Consider the following 23,613-nt stretch of genomic DNA (forward strand, 5'->3'; position numbering starts at 1 on the left):
ACACTAGAATAGGGAAAAGAGCAACCAATGTAGATTGTGTCTGAGCTTGGAGCATGTGATGGGAGTTTGCGAAGGGCTAAAAAACCCAGAGGCGGTATTGATTATGCCTATTGTTCCACGTTTTGAATATCAGATCATGCATGGATGCCATTATCTGTTGTTCAAAAGGAGAATTGTGCCAGCTCTCAGGCTGTTTTCTACAACTTATCAAAGTGTTTGCAGTACACTATCAACAGGCATCAAATACAGTCCTGCACCATAAGTTGCTTTACAGGCCTAAAAGACCTAGGAAGACAGGAAATATGATATATTGCTATAGGATCTTATCCTAGTGCACTAAGCACTTTCTTTTGGGAACAATTAGGGACTGTGGTTTTGGGACTGTCTAAAGACTTTACTGGGAGGGAAGGTGCAATAATGGGAATTATGCAGTCCTAAGTGAATGTTATGGCAAATGGCCGGTTTTTAATGTTGTTTAAATGCAAGGTCGGCGAGCTGCCCTGTATTATTAAGCTTGTCAGGGTAGGAAAGGTTAAGTACAGCAAGGTCAACAAGTCCCAAACCCTAGATGACCATCTCTCCAGGGACCATAAGAAGGCTAAGTGTCACAAGGGAAATGAAAGCAGTGTCAGGATTGATCTGAGCAGCTTGGACTGCTGCTCACACACAACCCTGTGGTCTGTGCAGTTTCTCCAGCTCGGCTGTTCAACACAGACGGGCTGGAGAAATGTAAGTGCGCATGTGTGCTTGGCCGGCCTGAGACGGCCGTCCAAACACACATGCGCACTTAGGTGCACACTCTCCTACTCCTCCCTCTCACCTCCCATGGCCCAACCCACTCCTCCCTTCAAATGCAGCTAAACAAATATTGTTTTATCTTTCAGCTCCTAGATTAGCCAGGGGGGTGACGCTCCTTTGCCATTGCGAAGGAGCCACCTTTGGATGGGGGCTTTGGAGGAATGCATTTGATGTGATGATTTTAACTAATCAAACATGCTTAATAAATCTGATTTGAATTTGATTTCACCTCACTAGTATCAGTTTAATATCCTAATACAGTACCAAACAACTGAAAGGTAACCAGTCAACTTTTGCATAGGGCATTCCACAGCATGGCAACACAGGTTGCTGTGATTTTAGTAACTTTTGATCCGTTGCAACACCTGATGGTTCGTAGCTCTGCATATTTGTTTAATCATTCACTACACAAACTGCCCAGCAACCTGTAGTTTCAAAACCAGTGAGAGGTAGTGGCAGAAGTTCTTGTCTGCCAGTCGTAATAAGATATACACTACCTCAAGAAACAGTTCAGTGCCCAATAGGCACTATGAGATACCTCTTTCTCAACAGAAGATTCCTAGCTAGCCAACCCATCAACATTAAGTGTGTCAAATCCTGGGCCAACCAACAATCACTCTGGTCACCTACCTTCACTCTCCATTTCCCCTTCCCCTTCAAAGTATTGGATGCTAGCTTGAACCCCATCTAACAGTTTTCATGAGAGGGTGCAGTCGTCCCATCTCCCATCCAACATTTGGATATAAGCCAGAGTTTTACAATTTTCCACAAAAAATGCATGAGTGTAAAAAAGGCCCATACCTCAGGTCGACATTTCACAATAAATTGTTAAAAGAGCATCTTCATAACAATGTTAATTCTTAAAATGTTTAACGAGACAGGGTTCTAATTTGGGATTCTGTCATTTGACTTTCTCTTGCAGAAAACTGCCTGCAGCTAAACACAGACATGACTAAAGTTCTGATCTTTGGAAAGAGCTGCAACATGTGGAATGACTCCTGGTGGCCCTCAGAACTAGGACCTGCCCCCATTCCCTCCCAACATGCCAGAAACCTCTTAATCATCATTAACAACAAGTCCGCAAGACCTAGCTATTGGAATGAGCTGCTGAGACCTATAAGCACTAGTATACCCTCCAGGGTGATTTGTCCCTCTTTACAAATCCTGTTTGATTGATTGATTGATGGTTCACACTGAACAGTTGAAAGGAAAGCGAAAAATCCTAGTAACAAAAAAGTAGTCTATAAAGCTAAACCAACAGACTTCTTCATTGTAAGAAGGCTAAATACAACTACATTTAATACAGAATACCATACAACATCCAATCACACAAGGAGTGAACTTATAATTAATCAGGAGAGCAGCATCTTCAGCCACCACTCTATTTATACTATGCTGCACACCATGCACACTTTTGATGAATTATATTCTAGCCCCAGCATCTGTTGATGCAATTAAAGGCCTAGAGAAAAGCAGGTTTTGTAATAAAGTGGATTATTAATTAGGGGTGCATGGAAGTTCAGCATAAAGAATAAAATCACAAGTTTGTTAAGGTAAAACATAGTTTCAATAATTTAAACCTGGGTTCATCCCATGGCAGATGTGGCACAAAGCAGACAGGCTAAACGTTTGTTTTAGAAGTAGCAAACCACTTTAAAAGTCGAAAAACAACAGAATAAAAATTTCACAACCTATTTAGACAAATAAAAAATAATTTAACTGACTAAAATTAAACCAAACTCAAAAAATCCAACGAAGGAACCCACAAATGTGAATTTATATAGAGTTAAGGCAAAAAAGCCAAGAAGAACTAAAGCACAAATCAGTAGTCACTGTGATTAACAGATACCAAGGGACAATTTCATGCCAACTTTGATGGAGTGCAGGTCAAATATACCAAGATGGCTCATGTCAATCAAAGATTTTACCTTCTGATGTTACAAAATGGAAGTCAAAATCTTCAAGAGGGGTGGGGTTGCAGGCTGTATCTGCAGAAGGTTTTGACAAGAAAAGCTCAAAGTGGAAGTAATTGAAATTTCGCATCCACTGATGTCCTAGCATTCAGTGGGTACATTTCACATCTTCTCCAGGTCAAGATTTGTACCTTCAAACTTAGTCTATTTATGCCACGGCAAAAACTCCAGCAGGACAAGCCTGAAGCTGTATCTGATTAAGTGATTTTGAAATCAGACTTTCTTGTCTCGAGGTCCAACTGACACTCTTGAGGTTGGGAAGTTCCAAAATGTTCTAATTCCTAACTTTTCAAATGCTCTGGAGCAGCTCCCTGTGTTAATTTCTATGGCTCCCAGAGCTCAGAGGCAGCACTTAGTGGCCTGTAAAGGCCATCAGGAGGTTCAAGGTAAGTTCCATTTGCTACTGCTTTGGTGGGAACTGCAGGAAAAAATACTTTTTGCCACATATCGTGTTAGTCCTGAGTACAAGTCGGAGCAGAATCAGCACTTCAGGTCTCCACACAGGTCTCAAAAAACAGGTCCAGTCATTTTCAAGTTAGTGTCCTGATCAGCTGTGCGTGATGTGCCACATTTGTAGGTTGCACTAGCCAGTGGGTAGGTGTGACCTTTGCGAACTCCGTAACCAATGAGAAAAGAGTTGGTAGGAGCAACCGTTCCCAATTTGCAGCATCTCTTGTTTGCCTTTCTGCAGACTATCCCACAGTGCACTATTCTGAGGCAAATCAAACATGGCAGAGTCTTTCTACCCACTGAAGGCAGCTTGTGTGCCAGACAGGGGAAATGAGAAGTCCGCTTCTCCTCCATTACACCAAACTGGTTTTGGGACCAGCTCCCCTTCCCACTGGGCTGGTGACATTCTGTCTATACAGTGCTTACAGAATAAAATGTTCCTCTTCTACTATGAATGGGCAGGCTCACCATGGTCCCTCGCAAGCTAATGAAGTTCATGAACCCTCCGGGGCTCGCTTTTTTTGAGCAGGTATTCCTGTGAGAAAGCCCGAGCCATTGTTTCTGCACTGGAAACAGTTTAAACACTTCTGTATAGGGAAGCACTGGCAGTGCCATATGCCAGCCGATAAATGCTAATTAGCTGACTACAGGCACTGGCAGGTTAAGTGTAACATTTTGAAAGTCACCTTTTCTAAACATTTACTAAAAAATTCACTTCACCAATTAATTTGATTTTCAACAAATATTAAATATAGTGGTTTAATCACCTCTGTAACTTGTCCGAATTCCAAACGTAGTAGGCTTATGATTTTATTCTGCACTTTAGTTTTTCTCATATGTCAGCTACAGCCATTTACAGTAAAAATATATTTGAGGGGCTAGTCTCTATAGGTACATGACAACATTAAATTCTTGCTTGTACCACTTTTAAGTAATCTATCTATCTATTTATCTATTTATCTTTGCAACCCCATTTATCTGACTACCAATCGATCTGTCTGTGTGTCTATCTAACAGTCTTATCCGTCCATATATCTATCTACCTGCCTATCAATTTGTCTATCTACCATTTGTCAAACTACCTGTCTGTTTTTCCACCTGTCTTTCAACTTGTCTCTCTCTGTCTACCTGTCTGTCTCTGTCTACGTATAACTTGACAGACCTCTCTATCTATGCAACCTTCTCTATTTATGCAACCCTTTCCAATTTATCTTTGAAATCATCTCTGTTTATGCAAACATGTATCCATCTATGCAGCACTTTCTAACTATCCAACGCGATTTATATTTTCAACCCTCTCTGTTCATTTATCCGTTCAACCTTCTGTATTTATCTCTTCACTTATCTCTATTTGATAAAGATATACAAAAACATTACAAAAGGCATTAGCAAAAGAGGCTGGTAACCAATGCCAGACGAATTGGCTTTTTTAGGTCTGGTGTTAGCCATGACGGTTTATTTTACCAAAATAATGTACGTAACTTGCTCATTATAGGAGTTTTCAGCCAGACTTCATAATTAAGTCTGTTGTGTCATTCACTGCTTAGTCCCACCCACTCAAGCTTGCATCACGAGGCAATGGGTCAGACCACTTCAGCCAGTGGCTGACTTCACTGTGAGTTACAGACTGCTGTTCTTTCATAAGGATCACCTTCTCATACTAAATACTTCCCCTCAGTGACACTGACACCTATGGAGACTAAAAAATATATTAGTTTATAGCTAATGTTTTTTAGATTGATGAGGGACCACCAGGTCACCAACAATAAAAGTTTGCAAAAATCATGAGTGAAAAAACATAAAAATTCCCAAAGCTAAAATGCTGGCAGAGAACGCACGATCAATCGCCTATGCCAGTGCTTGTTTTAATTCTGATCTGTTTCCTTCTTCCCGGGTCTCACTGGGCACTTATCCTATCAGGTATTTCCCTGAGGGGCTGGAGACATTGATGATGGGTTTTGAAGGCCACGGGTGGCTGCTGTTTCTTCGATCTATTTCTCACCTTTGCCGTGTTGATGACAGCGGGCACTGTAGGGGCGTCAGCAGAAAGAGAAAAAGAGATTACAGAGTATGGATGGATGGATGGATGGATGGATGGATGAATGGAATTCGATATGAAAGAAAGGGAGCGGGGCTAGTCTGAATATTTTGCCAGGTGTGCTTTCGATTCTCCGTCCGACCCTGGCTACTTCTCACACTGCTATATCTAGGTGACAATGCTTACTTAGATAGAGCTGCTCACGCTACTTAGTCAAAACAATTGTTTTTTTTTTATAACAATAATGATAGATTTGCACAAAGTATTACTTATTGAAAATATTCCCACACTGCATTCACCCGTCTATATCTATCTAAAATTGAAAGGTTACTTGATGCCCGTTTAGAGTGAAACCGCACAATGAGGAAGATGTCGGACATATTAAATAAGAGATGCTAAGTGCAACAAGCACTTGTGGGGGAAGCGATGTAAAGGCACAAAAACCTTTTAGCAACTCTTTTTTTTATCACAACAAACTTTGAACATCCAATAGGTATTTTTATTTAACGGTTTAATGTTAACTTTATTTTGGACTAAAACTGGTTTTCACTAAAAAGCTTTAAACCAGCTTACAATTTTTTTGTAAAGCTATAACTGCTGTTTTCTGATCTAACTGCATTCCAAACATGGCACATTTTTTCAAGATAGGCATTTGTATTTCGACCCCTGTAGAAGACGTTTAATATGTGCTTTTAAAAATTGTCAGGGCCGGAATAAAGCTCAGAGCATTCCTGCTGGGTCCGAAAATGAATCACAAGTGTGCTGTAACGTTTTACAGGGTAAGTTACGAGAGACAAGTGTATTTTATGGCGAAACAAGTAAACAGTTTCTCGACATGTTCTTGGACCATAAAAACATCCCTCTTGGCAAAGTAAAATATTTGATAGTCATCTGTGATAGAGTGAAGTAATAAGTAAGTGGAATGAGCCGTTCAGTTCCATTAGCTCACCACCCCTTCCATTAGCAATGTGCAAGAAGACGATTTTTTCTTGTACGTGTGCCACAGAAACATTCTTCTTTTTTTTAAAGACAATCATAAGTATAGAAACGTTTGGTTGTTGCATTTTCAGGGTTCCTTGTACATGGTTTGGTGCATTACTCATAATTTACCATTTTTGATTTGGTTTATACTGAGTGTATTTAGAAAGTAACATATGGACTTATGGAAATTGACTAATTGGGGTAATCGAGTGGGAATCACCCATATGAATCATGGTGAGAGCAGCAGATAACAGGGCTGTCCTCATACCTCCATATCACACACCAGCGTGCCCATATGAATACTGCCAGACTACCTCAAAGAGCCATCACTTTTCTAGTCATGTTCATATTCTGCAGGGGCGGCTCCTTCTCAATGTTGAAGGCGCATCGCCCTCCTGACTGAGACAGCAGCAGAAAAATAGAACAATGGTTCACTATTGTTTTATTTAGCAGCATGTGAATGGAGGGGTGGGGCTGGGCCAAGGGAGGGGCTAGAGGGGAAGGAGAGGAGGAAAGAGTGCAACTAAGTGCGCATGTGTGTTTGACCGGCCATCTCAACTGCGCAGGCCACAGGGTTGTGTCTGAGCGGCAGTCCAAGCCGCTCAGACCAATCCTGATGCTGCTTTAATGCTAGTACTATATAACTGCAGTTATGCTGTCAGTACAGGGAAACAATCCATACACCACTGTGGCCTGCATAGAATTGCCATGTCTATTGCTTGTGGTTTGAATGGGATGGCAACAAAATGTGTCACAAGGATTCACTGATAACTTCTCCAATTGTTGTACTGATACATGCATGCGAATGGCCATGCACATCTTCGTAGGTTCAGTAACAGAGAGCATCTGTGTTTTTTTGGTTGTGGAGGTATGACTGCTAGGTTTGGGTGAAAATTAAATTACCCAATCATAATCTTTGACATTTCTGAATGTTTCACTATGTGAAATTTTCAAAACATTGCATTACGCTATTTGCAACTTATGTGCAAGGGAGAGAGGTTTGCACAGAAAATGTCCTGCTGAGAGACACTTGCTGCTTGAAGCAAGCTCCTGTCATGTAATATGAGTGACTTTTTTAGGTTAAGTATGCCCTTAAGTGAAAAAAATCATGCAATTTTGCACATCTCTGAGATGGACCACACCTGTTCTCATATTAAGTTTCCTAAATGATTTCATCATGTGTTTCATTTCCTAAATTATATATTTTCAATTGCATAATTGATGTAGACATCATAGGCAGATATCTAGCTGTGAAATTCAGTCTTCGATATGCACAGATTTTGAAGTGTGACCCCTTTGTAACAATGTCAGCACATACAATCTCTAAGTCTGTCTCATCTAAATTGTTAAACTGGTGTGGAGCTTTTTCAGTTTTGGAGGTGACATTTTTTTTGACTGTCATCCATGCTGATTGACTTATTTCTCCAAACTTTTCAAACTTTGCTGGTGTGCTGCATTGTACAGCATGCACTGTAGAGGATCCATACAACTCTTGAAATGTTTAACCTATGTCTTAGCACACACCTCTCTTTCGATATTGGTACCTTTCCAGTACAAAACGAATGGCAGACATCACAATAGTGCAAACATGTTGAGTACCCATAGGGATTATAAAAAAGCACCAGTGTTGAGGAAAAGGGCCAGAGTACCATATCGAAGTAGGTTTGGTGCTGTCCATCTGTCTCCATCTAGTTCAACACAGCGCAGCAACTTGTTTCTGTGCAACATTGCACTAGAATTTAGTTAATCTCCCCTTCTGTTTTGAATCTGTGCCCCCCAGACTTTACTTGAGAACTGGAAGAGCCAGTTTCTTACCCAATCTAAAGAAATAGTAGGACAGATATCTGTTGAGGAAACTGCCTGTTTAAGGTGCCTCTTTCAGAACCCTGGGCACTGAAAAGCTGCTGATTTCCTGGAACCAGAGGGAGATGGTGGCCAGAGAAGTCCCGAACATAGCAAACTGGGTTTGAAAGTACTAGTCTTATTTCTGAATTACAGTACCATGGGGTTTTGATAAAACCCATATTACATTTTTGGAACAACCTGGGCACCCGTTTATTAACACCTACAACTAAACTGGCATTAACCCATGGCCTAAGGATGTTCATGCTTGTCTTTGGATGTTTCAGATCATAGCTGCTTCTAATTACTAAGGTCCTCATTAGGAACTTGGAGGCAAATTCCACCTACCACCACGGCAACGGCCGCCAACATACCTTCACAGTGGCTACTGACCATCCATGCCATTATGACCGTAGCCGGAGTTCCGCCAGAAGGCTGGCGGAATTCCGGCTAAGGGCATGGCGGCGGACGGCAGTAAAGTGGCACTGCTCCCAGCAGCAGCGCCACACCAGCAAAACACTGCCTACCGTATTATGTTCCATGATACGGCCTGGTGGTGTTTTGCTGGCGGATGCTGCTTCTGGCAGCAGCGCTGCGTCCTGTCTCCTGCCGGAGGACCCCCTGCAAGCAGGTAAGTCGGCTTCTCTGACAGGAGAGGGGGTGGGGGCTGTTGTGTGCGTGTGTGGGGGTGTGTATGACTGTGTGTGAATGCGTGCATGCATGTGTAATGTGTGTGTGAATGAGTGAGTGTGTGTGTGTGTGTGTGTGTACGTGCATGTTGTGTCATGTGAGTGCGTGTGTGCCTGGATGTATGTTCATGAGTGTTGCTGTGAATGTGTATGAATGTATGCATGCATGGGTGAATGTGTGTATGCGTGTGTGTATGGGTGTGTATATGTGGGGGGGTCAGGAGGGTGGGGGAGGACTCTTGGGAGGGGGAGGGGGGCAGGAGAGACCCCTATCAGTGCCAGGGAAGGAATTCCCTGGCACTGATAGTGCCTACCGCCATAGTTTCCGTGGCGGTACAGAAACCACGGAAACCATGGCGTTGGGCAGGGCCAAAATGCCATGGGTGGCCTAGTGACGGCTGCCGGGCTGGAGACTGAAGTCTCCAGCCCGGCAGTTGTTACCGCCGTGGCGGTCGGTGTGCTGACTTGGCGGTTTGGCTTTAGCCAAACCGCCAATGTCATCATACTGGAGGTAGGTACCGCCAGCCTGTTGGCAGTAATGCCTCCACTAAAACACCGACCGCCAGGGTCGTAATGACCCCCTAAATGTCTTTGAACTGAAAGTTTGCCATCAGAATGAGTGTTGGCTTGACCAACATCTGAATTTGACCTTGCCAAACAGTGCATCACAGTTGGATCTACTAAAAATGCAACTAGTTTGACTCCATCCCAAATGGCACCTCTCAGTAGAAAAGCCTGATATTTAGCTCCTCCCATCTGGAAATGTAAAAGCTTGTAAATTGGGGTCACCACTATTTTAGGCAAACGTCATTTGAGGTTGGCCTAAGAGGCAAAATACGTAGATTCTTCTCACTTTAAGTTGTTTTTTTTTAAAAAGTCTGCAACCTAGAAGGTCCAACCCAATTTTCACATAAAATAATTCAGTCTAGGTCCTATGATATTCTTGGGGGCTTTCTGGATAGTCCTATTGCTTAACTAATTACAGGCTTTATCACACTTGCTTTGATGGATACATTTACATTTTGTTTTTCATCACAAATTTGGACCCCACATGTAATTTGTCTTATTGCTTGTTTTAGCTTATATAAATGTTGATTTTGCCATCGTACATAACATGGTGTAAGGTGTTAAAATACTTTACTTGTATTGTTGTTTAGCTGTGTTGTTACTCATAAGACTCCATGCATTATGTCTCATGGTATGGCCTACCCATAAAGTTGCAACAGGAAACCATTAAAAAAGCATGTTCATCTCTGTAGACTGGACATTTGGAAATTCATGCCAGGTCTGTTTCTCACACCAGCCCTTAGACCTATTGTACTAGAAGTGAAGGGACATACCAGGACATGTGGGTGGAGGGGCTTTGTGTCAGGAAATGACCTACTCACCTGTGTATTTGGTCATTCTGCTCTGCTTAAAAATTTGGAATATGACAAATAATGGAAATGTTATGATTAATAACTTAACTCCTTGTACAATATTCCAATAACCTGTGGGAATTTCACTATGAGTCTGGAAGTTGTGCCCATAGAGCTTGAGAAGGATTTCTGACACTCTGGAAAAGAAGCTGGTGAGTTATTCTCACTAGAGCTGAGGCTAGAGCTAACGTGACTTCAACACTGGAAAAGGTTGCTTAATGTTAAATTAGCAAACCCTTATTTGTTTCATAATCAGCGTCCTCATGGTCACTCTCAGTGTGAAAAATACAAGTGCTTCTATTCATCCTCTAAAAGTCATCTGCAAAGTAGTTAGGAAGTGTAAGTGCAAATTGGGATCAATTCGATTGGTGACTGTTGGTCGATATTTGGTGCAGTAAATCTAATGAAGCAATCTTAAAATATCAAATGTGGTGTAACTTGTAGGGCAAAGTGTATTTGCATAGCTAACATTACACTTAAGGGAAGGGGAGATTAGAAACTTATCAGTATGGGCCATTGTTTTCCAAATGCTGAAAAGGGTATTTGAAAACAATGACTTAGCGTGGTTATAGTGCTGCATATTTAGGTGAGCAATCAAGGTATGCAAAGATTTTATTGTGTGTACCAAGTCTTGTATAGATCACAATTGCAGGGTTACCCATAATTTTTGTTTTCCGCTGTTCACCAGGGTTCATGATACCAATAACATTGGCAAAATACATTGGCAACCCAGGCCTCTAGGTAACACTCTCATAAAACCACATTGTGGACGCATGCAATCAATAGTAGGAATCTCACAAGGAAGCATTAGGTAGGAAACGTAGGCTGTGAACATACATTCTCTAATAAGTGAGGTTCCTGCACATTATCCCACCACATTTAGTGTTAGACAGATATAAGTCTTAGTTTTTTTTCCAATTCCAACATTGTTCCGACCTTCATCTAATGTTGACTTCTGCCTACGGATCCATCTGAGGTTATTCATAATTTCACTAAAAAATGCTAAACCCTTCAGCTTCTTTCTAATTTTTCCCCCAGCCAGGGTACATACTCCACAGGTTGTTCGTAACTGCCAAACTCAGTGCCACTCACAGTCAATGATCACCCTCCAGTACCAATTTCTCCAAGGATATTGCCAAAGCAGATGGAAAAATTTGCATTTTGAGCACTACACATCAGGCAGTCAGGACTGTAGCGAGATCCACCCAATGCATTATGGCCGAGGTCAATATTTCTTCCGAGTGCTAGTTGACAATGAAAATCAATGTGCAATTTTCTCTCAAGCTTAACTTAAAACTATCTCCCTTGTGGCACTGAAATGAAGAATACTGTGACACTCTTTTTCTTGAATCAACTGAACGAGGACATGAAATTCCTGATTTTCTTGTCTAATCTGCTTGAGAAGACCTTCATGACCTGTGTGTAGTAACTGTAATATTCCTGAGAATTATGGAACGTTTTAAAAGTAGACTTTTGCTGCTTTGCAGACCCCTACTCAGCATTAAAAAGAAGCATAACAAGGGATCATGGCCGTCGTGGGGGGAGAATTTGAAGGACCATGGGATATAGTCAATCTCAATCGCACTTATTGCAATAAATCAGCCAAACACTAAATCAATTAGGATAACAAAATACATTTCCTCCCAGAGGGTACTTCAAAGAGTATTAAAGCATTCCTATAAAAATATATAATGTGCTCTCTTTCTAAACCACACCTTCCACGAGATACAGAAATATAATGAAATACAGAATTAATATTACAGAAGATATTGTTATATAATGCAGCTCAACAGGGTTTGGGTGTCACAATAACAACCAGGTCTCTAAGTTACATTCAAATACTGTTCCATTCTTTTTCGAAAACTGTGATGAAAATGTATATTTTAAATATTAACTGAGCAAGCACTCAGTGTTTCTGTTCATCATGTACTTCTTGCACCGCAAGATGTGTTTACCTTGACAAGCTGGGACTGGAGCATCCCACGCATAGTACCCATAGGGAAACTTCCTGCAGACCGCGCTGCCTTTTCCAATGAGACGAAATCCTCGATCACAGGCCCAGCGCACCATGCTGTTAAGGTGGCCACCAGTTTGGCTGATAATGAAGCCGTGAGGCGGTGATTCTGGAGTACTGCAATAGAGAGCTAACAAAAACAGACCAGGTCAATTTCTTCACTTTACTGAACAGCAAAGGCAAAGAAAGTCAAACCAGCTGTGCATTCTTAGTGGCACATTAAAAAGAATAACTTGAAATGCCCAGATTACTTAAATATGGAAAATATATTTTCTAATATAAATTAACACTTATAGGTTAATCGCAAAACTTATTCCAAAATAAGAGCTTGTAACCATGGAGAAATGAGTTACTTCGAAAGATCTGCAACGTTTAAGCTTGGCGACTCTAAAAGTTTGTACTCATTCAATCAATGCAAAACAAGTCAGCACCAAAGCAATTACACAGTGTTTTGGGGAAATGTAAAGTAACAAGCAAGAATCCCTTGGTTTGTGCTTTTATGTCTGGCAGCCACCTGAGTTACACTGACTTAGAGCACAGCGGGACCCCAACAGACCATGACTGTCTCTAGATTTGGTTAGATAACTAGCCAGCTACGTTCTCACAACATCTCATCTGTATTTTCTAATGGACAATTTCACCTTGTGGGGATGGGAGATTGGTGGAGGTTCACTGCATATTCCTGGAGCCAACAGTCTTTAAGGAAGATTCTTTGACGTCCCTCCTCTGGACGTTACACAAGGGGACATGTCGACAACTCCCCTGAGTTCAACAAGGCACCACAAAAACTATGGTAACTTTGCTTTCCCCTGCCACCAGCCAGCACTTATACACGTGGCATTACTGGGAGTTGCCCCTTTAAGACTTACAGGCCAGGGAGTCGAATTTAGGGTCTACCCTTTGTAGTGTTGGGGGCCCCAGGCCCTCATTTTACTGAGGATGACACAAACACATAGTGAGGGTTCACATAACTGGCCAAGGGCACGTGTACCCAGCCCTTCTTATTAGCAGGATCACCTGACTGGTGACGGCTGTGATGGATTGGTGTGGAGTGAGTGTAGAAGCCAGCTCTCAGCAGAGTGGCTGGTGGAAATACTAGACTGTGCCCAGCAGGGCACTACAGCCCTCAGCAGGCGATCTGGAATATTAAATAGTCCCAAAGGTATCAAGAATTGCCTACCTGTCTTCCAAGGCTAAATATGTTTAGAATCTCATTATCTTGAAAGACACTCGCTTTTCACACTGTAAACCAACACCAATCAAATGTTTCTAAAGGTTACTTGTGTGTGGTGAGGTACACAGAAGCAGATTTCCTGTACATGTCCATTTGTTAAGAAAAAGCCAATGAGAAAATGTAAAGCTAAAGGCAATTATTTAGTGTTGTCTTTCTTGTATAAATACATCTACCAAAATGCTGGCATTCGTGGGTTTTCCTGTGCGAGCACAGGATGTGAAAGGAATGCTAATGCTACACACTTTGAAATTATGTCTTATGACATTTCTGTTTTTGATATTAACATTGCCTCCAGTAATGTAAAACCATTCCTATAAAAATGTGTGTTCAAAACGTCAAGCTGGGCAAACACTGCAATCTACTGTGGCCTGCCACAACACATTTGGATCATGTCTTTCCTATACGCACTTCTTGAGTCCTTTCAGTGTTGGGAAAGTCTCTGGAGAAACACTGACTACCGAGAACAGTGAGATGATTTTAGTCACCAGGGAAACCATTTCTTTGTCAGCAATCACATCTGCCTCGCGTCTTCCTGGCACTCCGAGTGCTATAATAAAGATAGCATTCTGAAGACAGGAGACTCTTCTGAATATACAAAATATACCAAGTAAACAAATGAAAATACATAGAGAATTGGTGTGTTTATTGCAATTCAACTTTTTAACAAGGCGCAACAGTGATTTAAATGAACTAGCAAATGGATACAGAAGGGCGGGTGGAAATGGCTGCATACTACTCTCCAAAGTACCTTTCAATTAACACTATGCACAAACTAAACAGTGGTCTCACAGGTCAGGTAACCACCGAAATGCACCTTAGACCCACATTGCTAGAGCCACCTTTAACAGAACAACCTTCACACCAACAAGCCCTGAACTATAAAAACACAGCAACAACCCTTTAAGTTCTTAACACACTATATAACTGTGCATTTATAAATGTCAGTACTACTGGCTTAATTTGTGTGTCACTGCTGGAAATTGCCTTTCCTGCAGTGTCACCAGGGATTTTTGTTGTTTTACAAACCCCTATTTTTGTAAGCTGTAGAAATCTGTGCCTCCTACCCCTGCTAACCAGTGGTAAAGTGCTTGTGGTCTATCTATTAAACATGGTGCGTTTGGTATACATCTGACTGGCACATATAATTTACTCTAAGTCCCTAATATATAGTTCTACATGTACTCACGGCCTATAAATTAGCAGCTGACACTGCAGCCTGGGTGTGCAGTTTTAACCTACCATTTCAAACCCTTTTGCCAGGCATAACCATCCTTTTTGATACTTCTAAGTCACCTCTTAGTGAGGCCCTAATTGCCCATTGGACAGGGTGCATAGTATTTAAGAAGTAGGGCGCATATTTTTAAGGTTTTACATGCCCTGGCAATGAAAATACTCTAAAGTCTTTTTTCATTGTTGCATGTCTGGCCTCCCCATAGGTTAACACTGGGTTACACTATAACCTTTAGTAAGTGCTAAATTCAGCCGGGTAGCTAGTAAAATGACATAGGGTCTCATTTTAATAGTAATTTAAAACCCAACTTAATTTTCAAGTCATATTTTATATTACGATTTTGAAAATGGCACGTTTAGGAAGTTGTAACTGTCCTGCGTAAAACTGAAAGGCTTTCCTGCCAATGTCCAGCTATCACTTGACTGCTGATGACTTCCCCACAGTGAGATGTGTATCAATCTCAGACAGTGGGGAGGGGAATCCTCACCTGACAAGATGACCTGGAAGGCTATCCTCAACCCTTTCCCGAGCTTCATAAGATGTATACCTTGTCGAAGATGCAACTCACACCTAGACCTGACTCCCCTTTGTCTCACTATTCAGGCTGGCACCAAGCCCAATGGGTATTAACTAACTAGTAACTAGAACTGGTGTGGGGGGGTGGAAAAAAGCATTGCTTCCACCCACAGGTTAGCACTGGACATAACACTAAACCCCATAGATCTTGCCTAAGAAAACTCCTGGGCCAGTGAACATTCAAAAGAGGGACTGCCATGTTGTTTGAACAACCTGAAGGAAAATTGGACCAGCGTGCCATGAGTCCAGGACCCTAGAAGGGACTCCAAGGTAAGTTGGCTGACCTATTTCAATTACAGATATACAACAAGCTTTCAGAAGCCTTTCTTACTGCAACCACTGTAGCTGAACAGTTCCAAATGGACATGCCCTGGAACCTGGTGTTGGCTTCTGCCTGAGTCAGTCATAACCCTCTCTCCCCCACCACCCGCATGGCTCCCCCTAGGATCTTGGCTTGTGTTAGAGTGTACTCCTTCTTTCCCCAAACTGCAAGAGCTAGAACTTCAAAACTTTTTGCCAACTTTCTGCCTGTACAAACTAAAGGGACTGGGATTGCAGTTGAAACTACAGTCGTTAAATGGGTAGTCAGCCTCAGCTTGTTAGTTAGACGCACTGAAGGTGGTCTGACTTCTGTAAAAGTTTCAAAGGGCGAAGGTAAATTTTCCACCAGGAACAAACCTGGGCCATGTATCTGAGCAATGCTCCATTGCGGTCAGCATTAACCTTTGACACTGACCCAGTCTAGCATGACTAGATAACCGCTATTGGAGACTTGTAGCACTATTTGTAATTCAAACTTTATATTTCTGACTGTACCGGTAGGATTTTTGTCACTGTGGTGTCATTGTATTCATTAAAATATTTCCTATTTTTCCAAATTGAGATATATCTTTTGTTGTGTTTTTCATTTATTACTGTTTGAGTACTGTGTAAATAGTTAACAAATTGCATCTAATTTAAGCCTGACTGCTTTGTGCCAAACCACTAGAGGGTAAAGCTCCGATTTGTTTAGTAACTTTAATGGATCTTCCTGACAAGGACTGTATTTATTGTTTGAGGTGGGAGGTGGGTTCTCACCCCTTTCAACTAATAGTCCAATTTCTTACAGTCACTGCAATAATAAAAGGCAACATATATACTCAAACACAATGCAAATCAATAGTCAAAACATTTAAAGATGAAACCACCTTTCCAACACATAGGAAAATATATGAAGTGATTGACTGTTTACAAAGAATGAGAATACACTTTTTAAAAACTAAATTATTGCATAATTAGAATCTTTTTTTACTTTTAACAAGGCTGTGAGGAAGCCCCAAAACCAAGCCAGAAACATCTATCCCCTAAGGGCATCTGGATAAAAGTCTGATGAGCAGCAATGCTCAAATAAACTGAAAAAGTTTCCCAGAGTCATGAATTCCTTTTTCCGTCAGAATGAAGGCATCATTGTGAAAAATTATGTAAGACTCCTGGTGGAGTAATGGGGGCACTGATCCTGGGTTCCCAATCCCCCAAGACAAAATAACACTTTATGCAGTGCCTAGTCCCCTGAGGCACTGTGGTGTTGCATGCACACTGCCTAGTAATGCAAGCCTAAAGTTACTTACTAGGATTCTGTTTCAAAACCTGCTCCACGAGTAAATATTTACTTTTTATGCTCACTGGTTTATCCCTTTCAAAGCACATATCAATGCTTCTATCATTTTTCTGAGGCATGTCCATGCTGGCAACAAAGATCATGTGGTGGCTCCCAAGCTAAGTGTCTAGGCCAGCTATTACCTACTTCAGCACTTTGCTTCTTGTACCAGGTGGGAGTCAGCTGTTTTCTCCTGCTTTTCCAATGCACATGCTGTTCCATAAGCAAAGTTCACAGACCCAGTGCCCTCAAGGGCGAAAGAACCTTGCAAGTCTCACACCCTGGAAGCATATATGAAAAGTTGGCAAGGGGGCTTCTAGCCCCTTCCCTGCTCCATGTGGCGAGAGACTGCATTTGCGGTGTGTGCCTCAGTCCCTCTGTCATGGGAAGCAGGAGGGCACAAAGCAATGTGAGCGATGCGTGACAAGACCCACCTATCCCCGCTTCTTTGTGCTTTAGAGTCCTGTGATGGAGTCCATCATGTGGAGGCCGCCAGAGAGATTGAGGCCCCCTGGGGGCAAGAAACACTTTGGGGAAAGGGCACCATGCATGCCCCCTCCTCAAACACAATTTATATGTGCTTCAGGGTACTTGGATCCCTATTATCAAGCTATGGCTCCAAGGAAGATAAGTTGCCCTTAGGGGCAGGGAACACCAGGGAAATATGAATGACAAAGTAAATACTGCTGGTTTAAAAAAAATAAAAAAACAGCGTTACTGCAGTACTACTGTGCTACCACAATTTTATTTTTTAAATTGTGGTCCAAAGAGGGTCCCTCTTTGATCACTCCCTTTATTGCCTAGGGGTCAGGGTATTCCTACCCTGCCCATATAGGTTATTTCTTTTTTTAAAGGTCACAGGGGGTGAATACTTAAGTCCTAAAACATCTTTGTTGATGTTTTTGGCAGCTAATCAGATGTTATCTTTTGATCTACCAGTCCCGCAGTAGTATTGCAGAGACAGATATCTATACATTTTAAACCTTAATTTCCATTTAAGAGGTCATCAGTGATGTAATGAATGATGTGATAGAGCATGTCATGAGTGATGTGATATGTGAAGCCAGTGCATTTCGGGGATGCAAGTGACAGCGCTGCTAACTATACCTGGTGAAATTCTGTGTGTTTTCTTAGTTCAAATCAATAATGTTGTCATTGCCAAATTCACCTAACTATCACATTAATACAATTGGTTTTTTTTCAGTGAATATATATATATATATTATACCTAGTGGTGGTCGCCAGTAGGTATTTATAGGTAGGTCCATGTTTCCATAGAGAAAGCATTTTTTTACTTGCCTATACCTTTGGCACCATTTGCTGAATCTGCACAAAGTTTTCCAAAAAACGTGGCTGAGTGATTCTTGTTGCGAATGGGAAGCTTTGAGCTGATCCGTCAAGCGGGGGCCAAGAAAAAGGGGGCTCATAAAATATTGCACTTCCCATGTCTACAACACGTCTACATCCCGAACCACTGGACGGAATTACACGAAATTTGGCAGAAAGCTAGCTGCTGAGATGCAGTTTGTGCTTTTTGCTATTTGGTGTAAATATGTTCAGTAGGTTAGAAGATATTTAAGGGCAAATACATTTGTATCTCTCTGGCCAGAAATATTTTGCAAAATTTGTGAATACGCATGTGAAAAGATGCATTGCAGTTAGCTGACCGCAACCTGACTAAAAAGTTGCAACCACAATTTTATTTCACGGCACACAGTCCCCGAGGGTGAAAACTGAAATTGAAAGTGCCATAATTTTGCGTCACAACACTCAATATTTGTGAAAATTCACGAATTTTCACTATTTTATGCAGTCATGAATATGGAAAACTCAGGAAGAAAAACTACAGACTCATTCATACAATAATTCATTCACTCATACAGGCGCTCAGAGACTCAGGTGCCCACTCACACACCCATTCAGACACTCATGCACCCACTCAGACCCACTTGCAGACCCACTCAGACACTCACGCACCCACTCACACATCCACTGACAGAGATTGGCCCTGTGGCCAGCCTGCGCTGTGCATGGCCAAAGGCCATGCCTGGCACGGGGTTAGGTGGTAATAAAGGCTTGAGTGCAAGTCATGGCTGCAAGGCAGTGTGCGGCAGGGGTTGGAATAATATAAAATAATTAAAATTACTTTATGTTAAAAAAACATAGAAATTTGCTGAAAATAAAACCAAGGTTACAGGGACGTTTTAGTCCGGTTCTGAATTTGCTCGTTCAAAACTATAGAAAATCAGCAGTTATAATTAGAGTTCTTTCGAGTAACTATAACTCACACTCTAAGGTAACTAAAACTTGCGCCTTTACCATGCACAGCTAATTACTCCACATATTATGTCAAAAATGAGATCTTGTATTTTATCTTTGCTATCACTGCAATGTTTGCAATAACACTATCAATAAGAAAACTGTGCATGACAAGGGCGCGAGTTATAGTTCCGTGAAAGAACTCTAACTATAACTAATGAATTTCTATGGCTTTGGCTGTGAGTGGGTGCATGAGTGACTGAGTGGGTCTGTGAGCGGGTGCAGGAGTGTCAGAGTGGGTGTGTGAGTAGGAGAAATTGACTGAAGGAGACAGAAAGAGAGAAAGAAAGTGAGGGTGAGAGAGGTTTTGTTTTAGGATCTGATGTCTGATATACTTACAATGACATTTGTGTACAATTTAAATTCAGGAATATAATTATTATTTAAAATAAAATATATTTAAAAAAAAAAAAAAGTCCAGCTGGACTAGAACCCAAATGAACCCTCATACTGAGCCAAGGGTTTTTTTGTGTGTTTTTTTTGCCCTATATGGGCTATCTAGGACTGCGTGGGAGCCCTCAAGGGCTCCGCCGTGGTCCCTATCTATTTATTCATTTTTAGATTTTAAAAATAAAATTGCCTTTTACGGGCTTTCTGGGACTGCAAGGGAGCCATTAAGGGATCTCCTCAGTCCCTCCTTATACATTTATTTATTTGATTTAAACAATATTTTATATATATATATAACACCCTTTATGGGCTACCTGACACTGCAGGGGAAGCCTTTAGATTTTCCCTGCAGTGCCATTGCGTCAGCAAGCACCGAGCTGCTTTGACAGGAGCTCCATCCTTGCTGATGCATTTAATCTCTGTACCCTGCAGGCATGCACGAGACAGAAATAAAAACTTTGCTGTTTGACAGTGGGACCTGATTGTAAGGTCCCACTGTCAAACCGCAGCGTGTTTGCTGTGGCTGGGCTGCAACACTGCAGCCCAGCCACAGCAAACAGCTATGTCCGGGGTTGGCACTCCTGGGACATAGCCGGTGCCCACCCTGGGGGGTGGCAATATGCAGGGCCATCAGTAGCTTCAAGAGGGAAGCCGCACGGCTCCTATCCAACGAGATTAGCCCAAGCCCAAGGGGTGGTGGTCCCCAGGGCTTGTGGGTCCCATCAGATCCATTTATTTTTTTAAGGATTTGCCCCGAGAGTGATGGTCCCTGGGGCAGTGCTGGGGGCCATGTGACCCCCGCAAATATATTTGATTTTGGCCCGGGAGGTTGTAGCTCCTGGGGCGGTGGGGGGGGGGCGGTGCGGTCCCCCTCCAAATAATAGTGTAGTCCCGGGAGTGGTGGTCACTAGGATGCGGAGGGCCAACAGGCCCCCAGCAATAATTCAATGGATAGCCCTGAGGGGGAGGTTGTCCTCAGGACTGTGGGGCCTTTTACTTTAAACATTTTTTGCCCTGGGGTGTGGTGTTCCTTGGGAGTTCGGGGGGTCGTAGCCCTCAACTCTTATTTGCACATTTGCCCTGGGGAGATGGCAGTCCCCGGGGCTTATTAAAGCCCAAGAAGAGTGGATCAGTTCGCCCCCTCCTTTGTAATGCCCCTGGGACCTGGTCCACCCGGGAGAAAATTAAAAAAAAACACAGGAGACTGTGTTTTTTCATTTTAAATCTCTGAAATATGCACTGATCCATCCGTTCATTTTTCTGATTTCTTTTTGTTTTTTTTAAACAAAAATGTTTTTCAGCCTGGGTGGTCCTCAGGGATCCTAGCAGCAGGGCTAAGGGGGACAGGGTGAGTCTACCATGGTGCCTTTTCTTTATTTTGGTCTTTTTTCTGGGACTCGGCTGAAACCAAGTCCCAAGATGGCTACCAACACTTCCTTGCTGAAGTGCTGCTAGCAAATCAGACATCAGCACGGGGACAGTTGGATCCACAGAAGATCTGTGTCCCTATATATCTATATTTTTTGGCCTTAACTTTCTCCGAAACCACTGAACAGATTTGCAACAAATTAGAAAATGTGTGATCTGCGAAACAGAATATAGTTTTATGCCAAATTTGGTGTAATTCTGAGCAGTGGCTCAGGCTTTAGGCGTGTCTATAGGTCCTATGGAAAAATTAAGGGGTAAAGCATTTTTGGGCCCCCCCTTTTTCTCGGACCCCGCTTGACAGATCACCCCAAAACTTTCAAGGTAGAAGTTGCACTCAGCAAAGTATACGTTTTGAAAATGTTTTGAGGATTCGCCAAGCAGTGGCAAAGTTATAAGCAAAACAATACATTTAATTTCTACAGACACTAGATCTTAACTTTAACTACCTACTGGTGACCGCCAGTAGGTAATATATATATCCCATCCCGTCTCCTGTCACTGAGAGTGCCTACTGCCATAGTTTTCATGGTGGTATGGAAGCCACGAAAACCATTGGGGTAGGAGGGGTCATAATCCCGTGGGTGGGACAGTGACGGCCACCTGGCTAGAGACTGAGTGGTACATTGACGGTTTGGCATTAGCCAAACCACCAATGTCATATTTTGGGGAAAGGTACTGCCAGCCTGTTGGCAGTACCTTTCTCCAAAATACCGCTGTCCGCTAGGGTCATAATGAGGGCCTATGTGTTGTTAAATTTGGCCTTAGATGTCTTAATTGTTTAACTACATCAACCAGGATAAGCAGATTCAACAGAAATTAACATTAATTGGGTGTTGAGCAATCAGGCATCATGGGAGGCCTGATAGCTTAGAAGAATTTGTTGCAGTGGAACACTATATTTCGAGAGACAAGATGGCAGCCACGCCTGTGTGATCGGCTGCAGGGAGTCTCCTCTCTTCCAATCCCGATGTGGGTGAGCGGCTAATTTTTTTCCCCTAACCCTGGAATGTGCGGACTCGGAGAAGCGGTGCTAATCGGTGTGATGGTGCTGGCCGCGGGGCCATGCCGGTGTGCCAGCACACAGACGCGTAGGCAGTGGGGGGAGCCCGCAGAGGAGAGACCAGTCTTGCGGGCGTGGCTGCCTGGGAAGTAGGGATCGGCAGCCGTGCCCGCTCAATATGGCTCCAAAAAACCTCCACAGCACTCGGGAGAAACCTGGTGCCTGTACAACTGAGCGGAAGAAGACGCTTTCATTGGGGGCTGCTTCAAACAATGGTCAGAGGTTGGCTAAACCCCCAGCTGGAGGATCACAACTCGGAGAGTGGATTTAGGGAGGATTTACAGACTGGTGAAGGACCAGTGATCCCGGATATCTTTAAAGCCCCACAACAAATAAAAAGGTTAATGGCCCCAACTGGGAATGGGGCAACTGACTCTAAAACTTCAGCACAGTGGGATCGGTCACAGGGGTGGTTTGATACAGATGACATCCACTCGACAGCGGCGCCGGTGGAGTTCGATGCTAACCCCTCCCAGGTCAGTGACAATATAATTGTAGTGTTAGAAGATGGTTAGCAAAAGTGACATAGCTTTCAAATCTAACTTGGGGGCATCAGTATTGATCAGCGACTGCGGGGGTCATACAGAGGCACCAAACATAAGTGAAAACTTATCGCCACCTCAGCACATAGAGGATATGAGGCATAACGGTGAGGCAGCTCCTGCAGAGCAGTTTGTTGGGGCAGTTGTGAAGACGTTGTTGACTCCAGACCACCCAAGGGATTTGAACCTGGCCAAGGTGAGTTTGCTGAGAGTTTTTTTTCACTGTCAGATCAATCCGGGGAGGGGGAAGATTATAGCTCATCAATAGAGCTGGATTCTAGCAGTAGCTCCACTGTCTTTAAACTGGGGTCAAGTAGCTAGCACCCAAAAAAGGATCTAAAAAAGCGGTTTGTTGGAAAAGAGAAAAAGATACAGCTGGAAAGAAAAAGAAAAAGGTCACAAGGGGGACAAGGGCAATGTCATGGGATTACTCTGCGAACCAGCAACTCCAAGATAGTGTAGATGTCCCCGCAAATGACCCCACAGACCTTGACCCTGGTCCGGGAGAGCCACTTGAACCTCTTTCTCTGCACCTTATTTACCAAACAATGATGGTACAACATAAAGAAACACAGAGTGACAGAAAAAAGGTCAGGATCGCTAGTGAGCAACTCCAAGTGTCGGTAAGAAAGATTGCAAAGTCCTGCTCGGAGATCAATGAACGCATCACTGCAATGGAGACTCGTACTAGCATGTATGTGGGCATTGTGACACAACAATCAGCAAGGCACGAGTCACAGATCACAGATCTTTAGTGGGAAAGAGAAGATTTTGAAAATCGTCAATGACGTAATAACCTGCATATTTTAGGGATTAAAGAAGGGGTGGAAGGCCAAAATATGAGGGCCTATATCATCAAACTAGGGCTGTAATTGTTTATTTTGCTGCAGCAGACGGTTTTCAAGAAAGCCCGCCCGACTCCAAAATTGATTGTGAGGGTGTTTCTTTTTTTTCTCGCCCTTATTACTGCCATGCCACTGTTTTACGGCATTGG

The 23,613-nt window shown here is 42.7% G+C and overlaps 1 protein-coding gene across 1 annotated transcript in view; it reads right to left on the minus strand.

Moving 5' to 3' along the window:
• Positions 1–23,613, minus strand: part of CSMD3 (CUB and Sushi multiple domains 3) — a 2,682,374-nt gene that overhangs the window by 353,086 nt on the left and 2,305,675 nt on the right. Inside the window, exon 49 of the mRNA XM_069220640.1 lies at positions 12,145–12,333. Within this exon, the coding sequence (XP_069076741.1) occupies positions 12,145–12,333 (189 nt within the window). The remainder of the gene's footprint in view (positions 1–12,144; positions 12,334–23,613) is intronic.

The sequence above is a fragment of the Pleurodeles waltl genome, chromosome 2_2 (genome assembly GCF_031143425.1).
Source record: "Pleurodeles waltl isolate 20211129_DDA chromosome 2_2, aPleWal1.hap1.20221129, whole genome shotgun sequence".
NCBI classification, from domain to species: Eukaryota; Metazoa; Chordata; class Amphibia; order Caudata; family Salamandridae; genus Pleurodeles; species Pleurodeles waltl.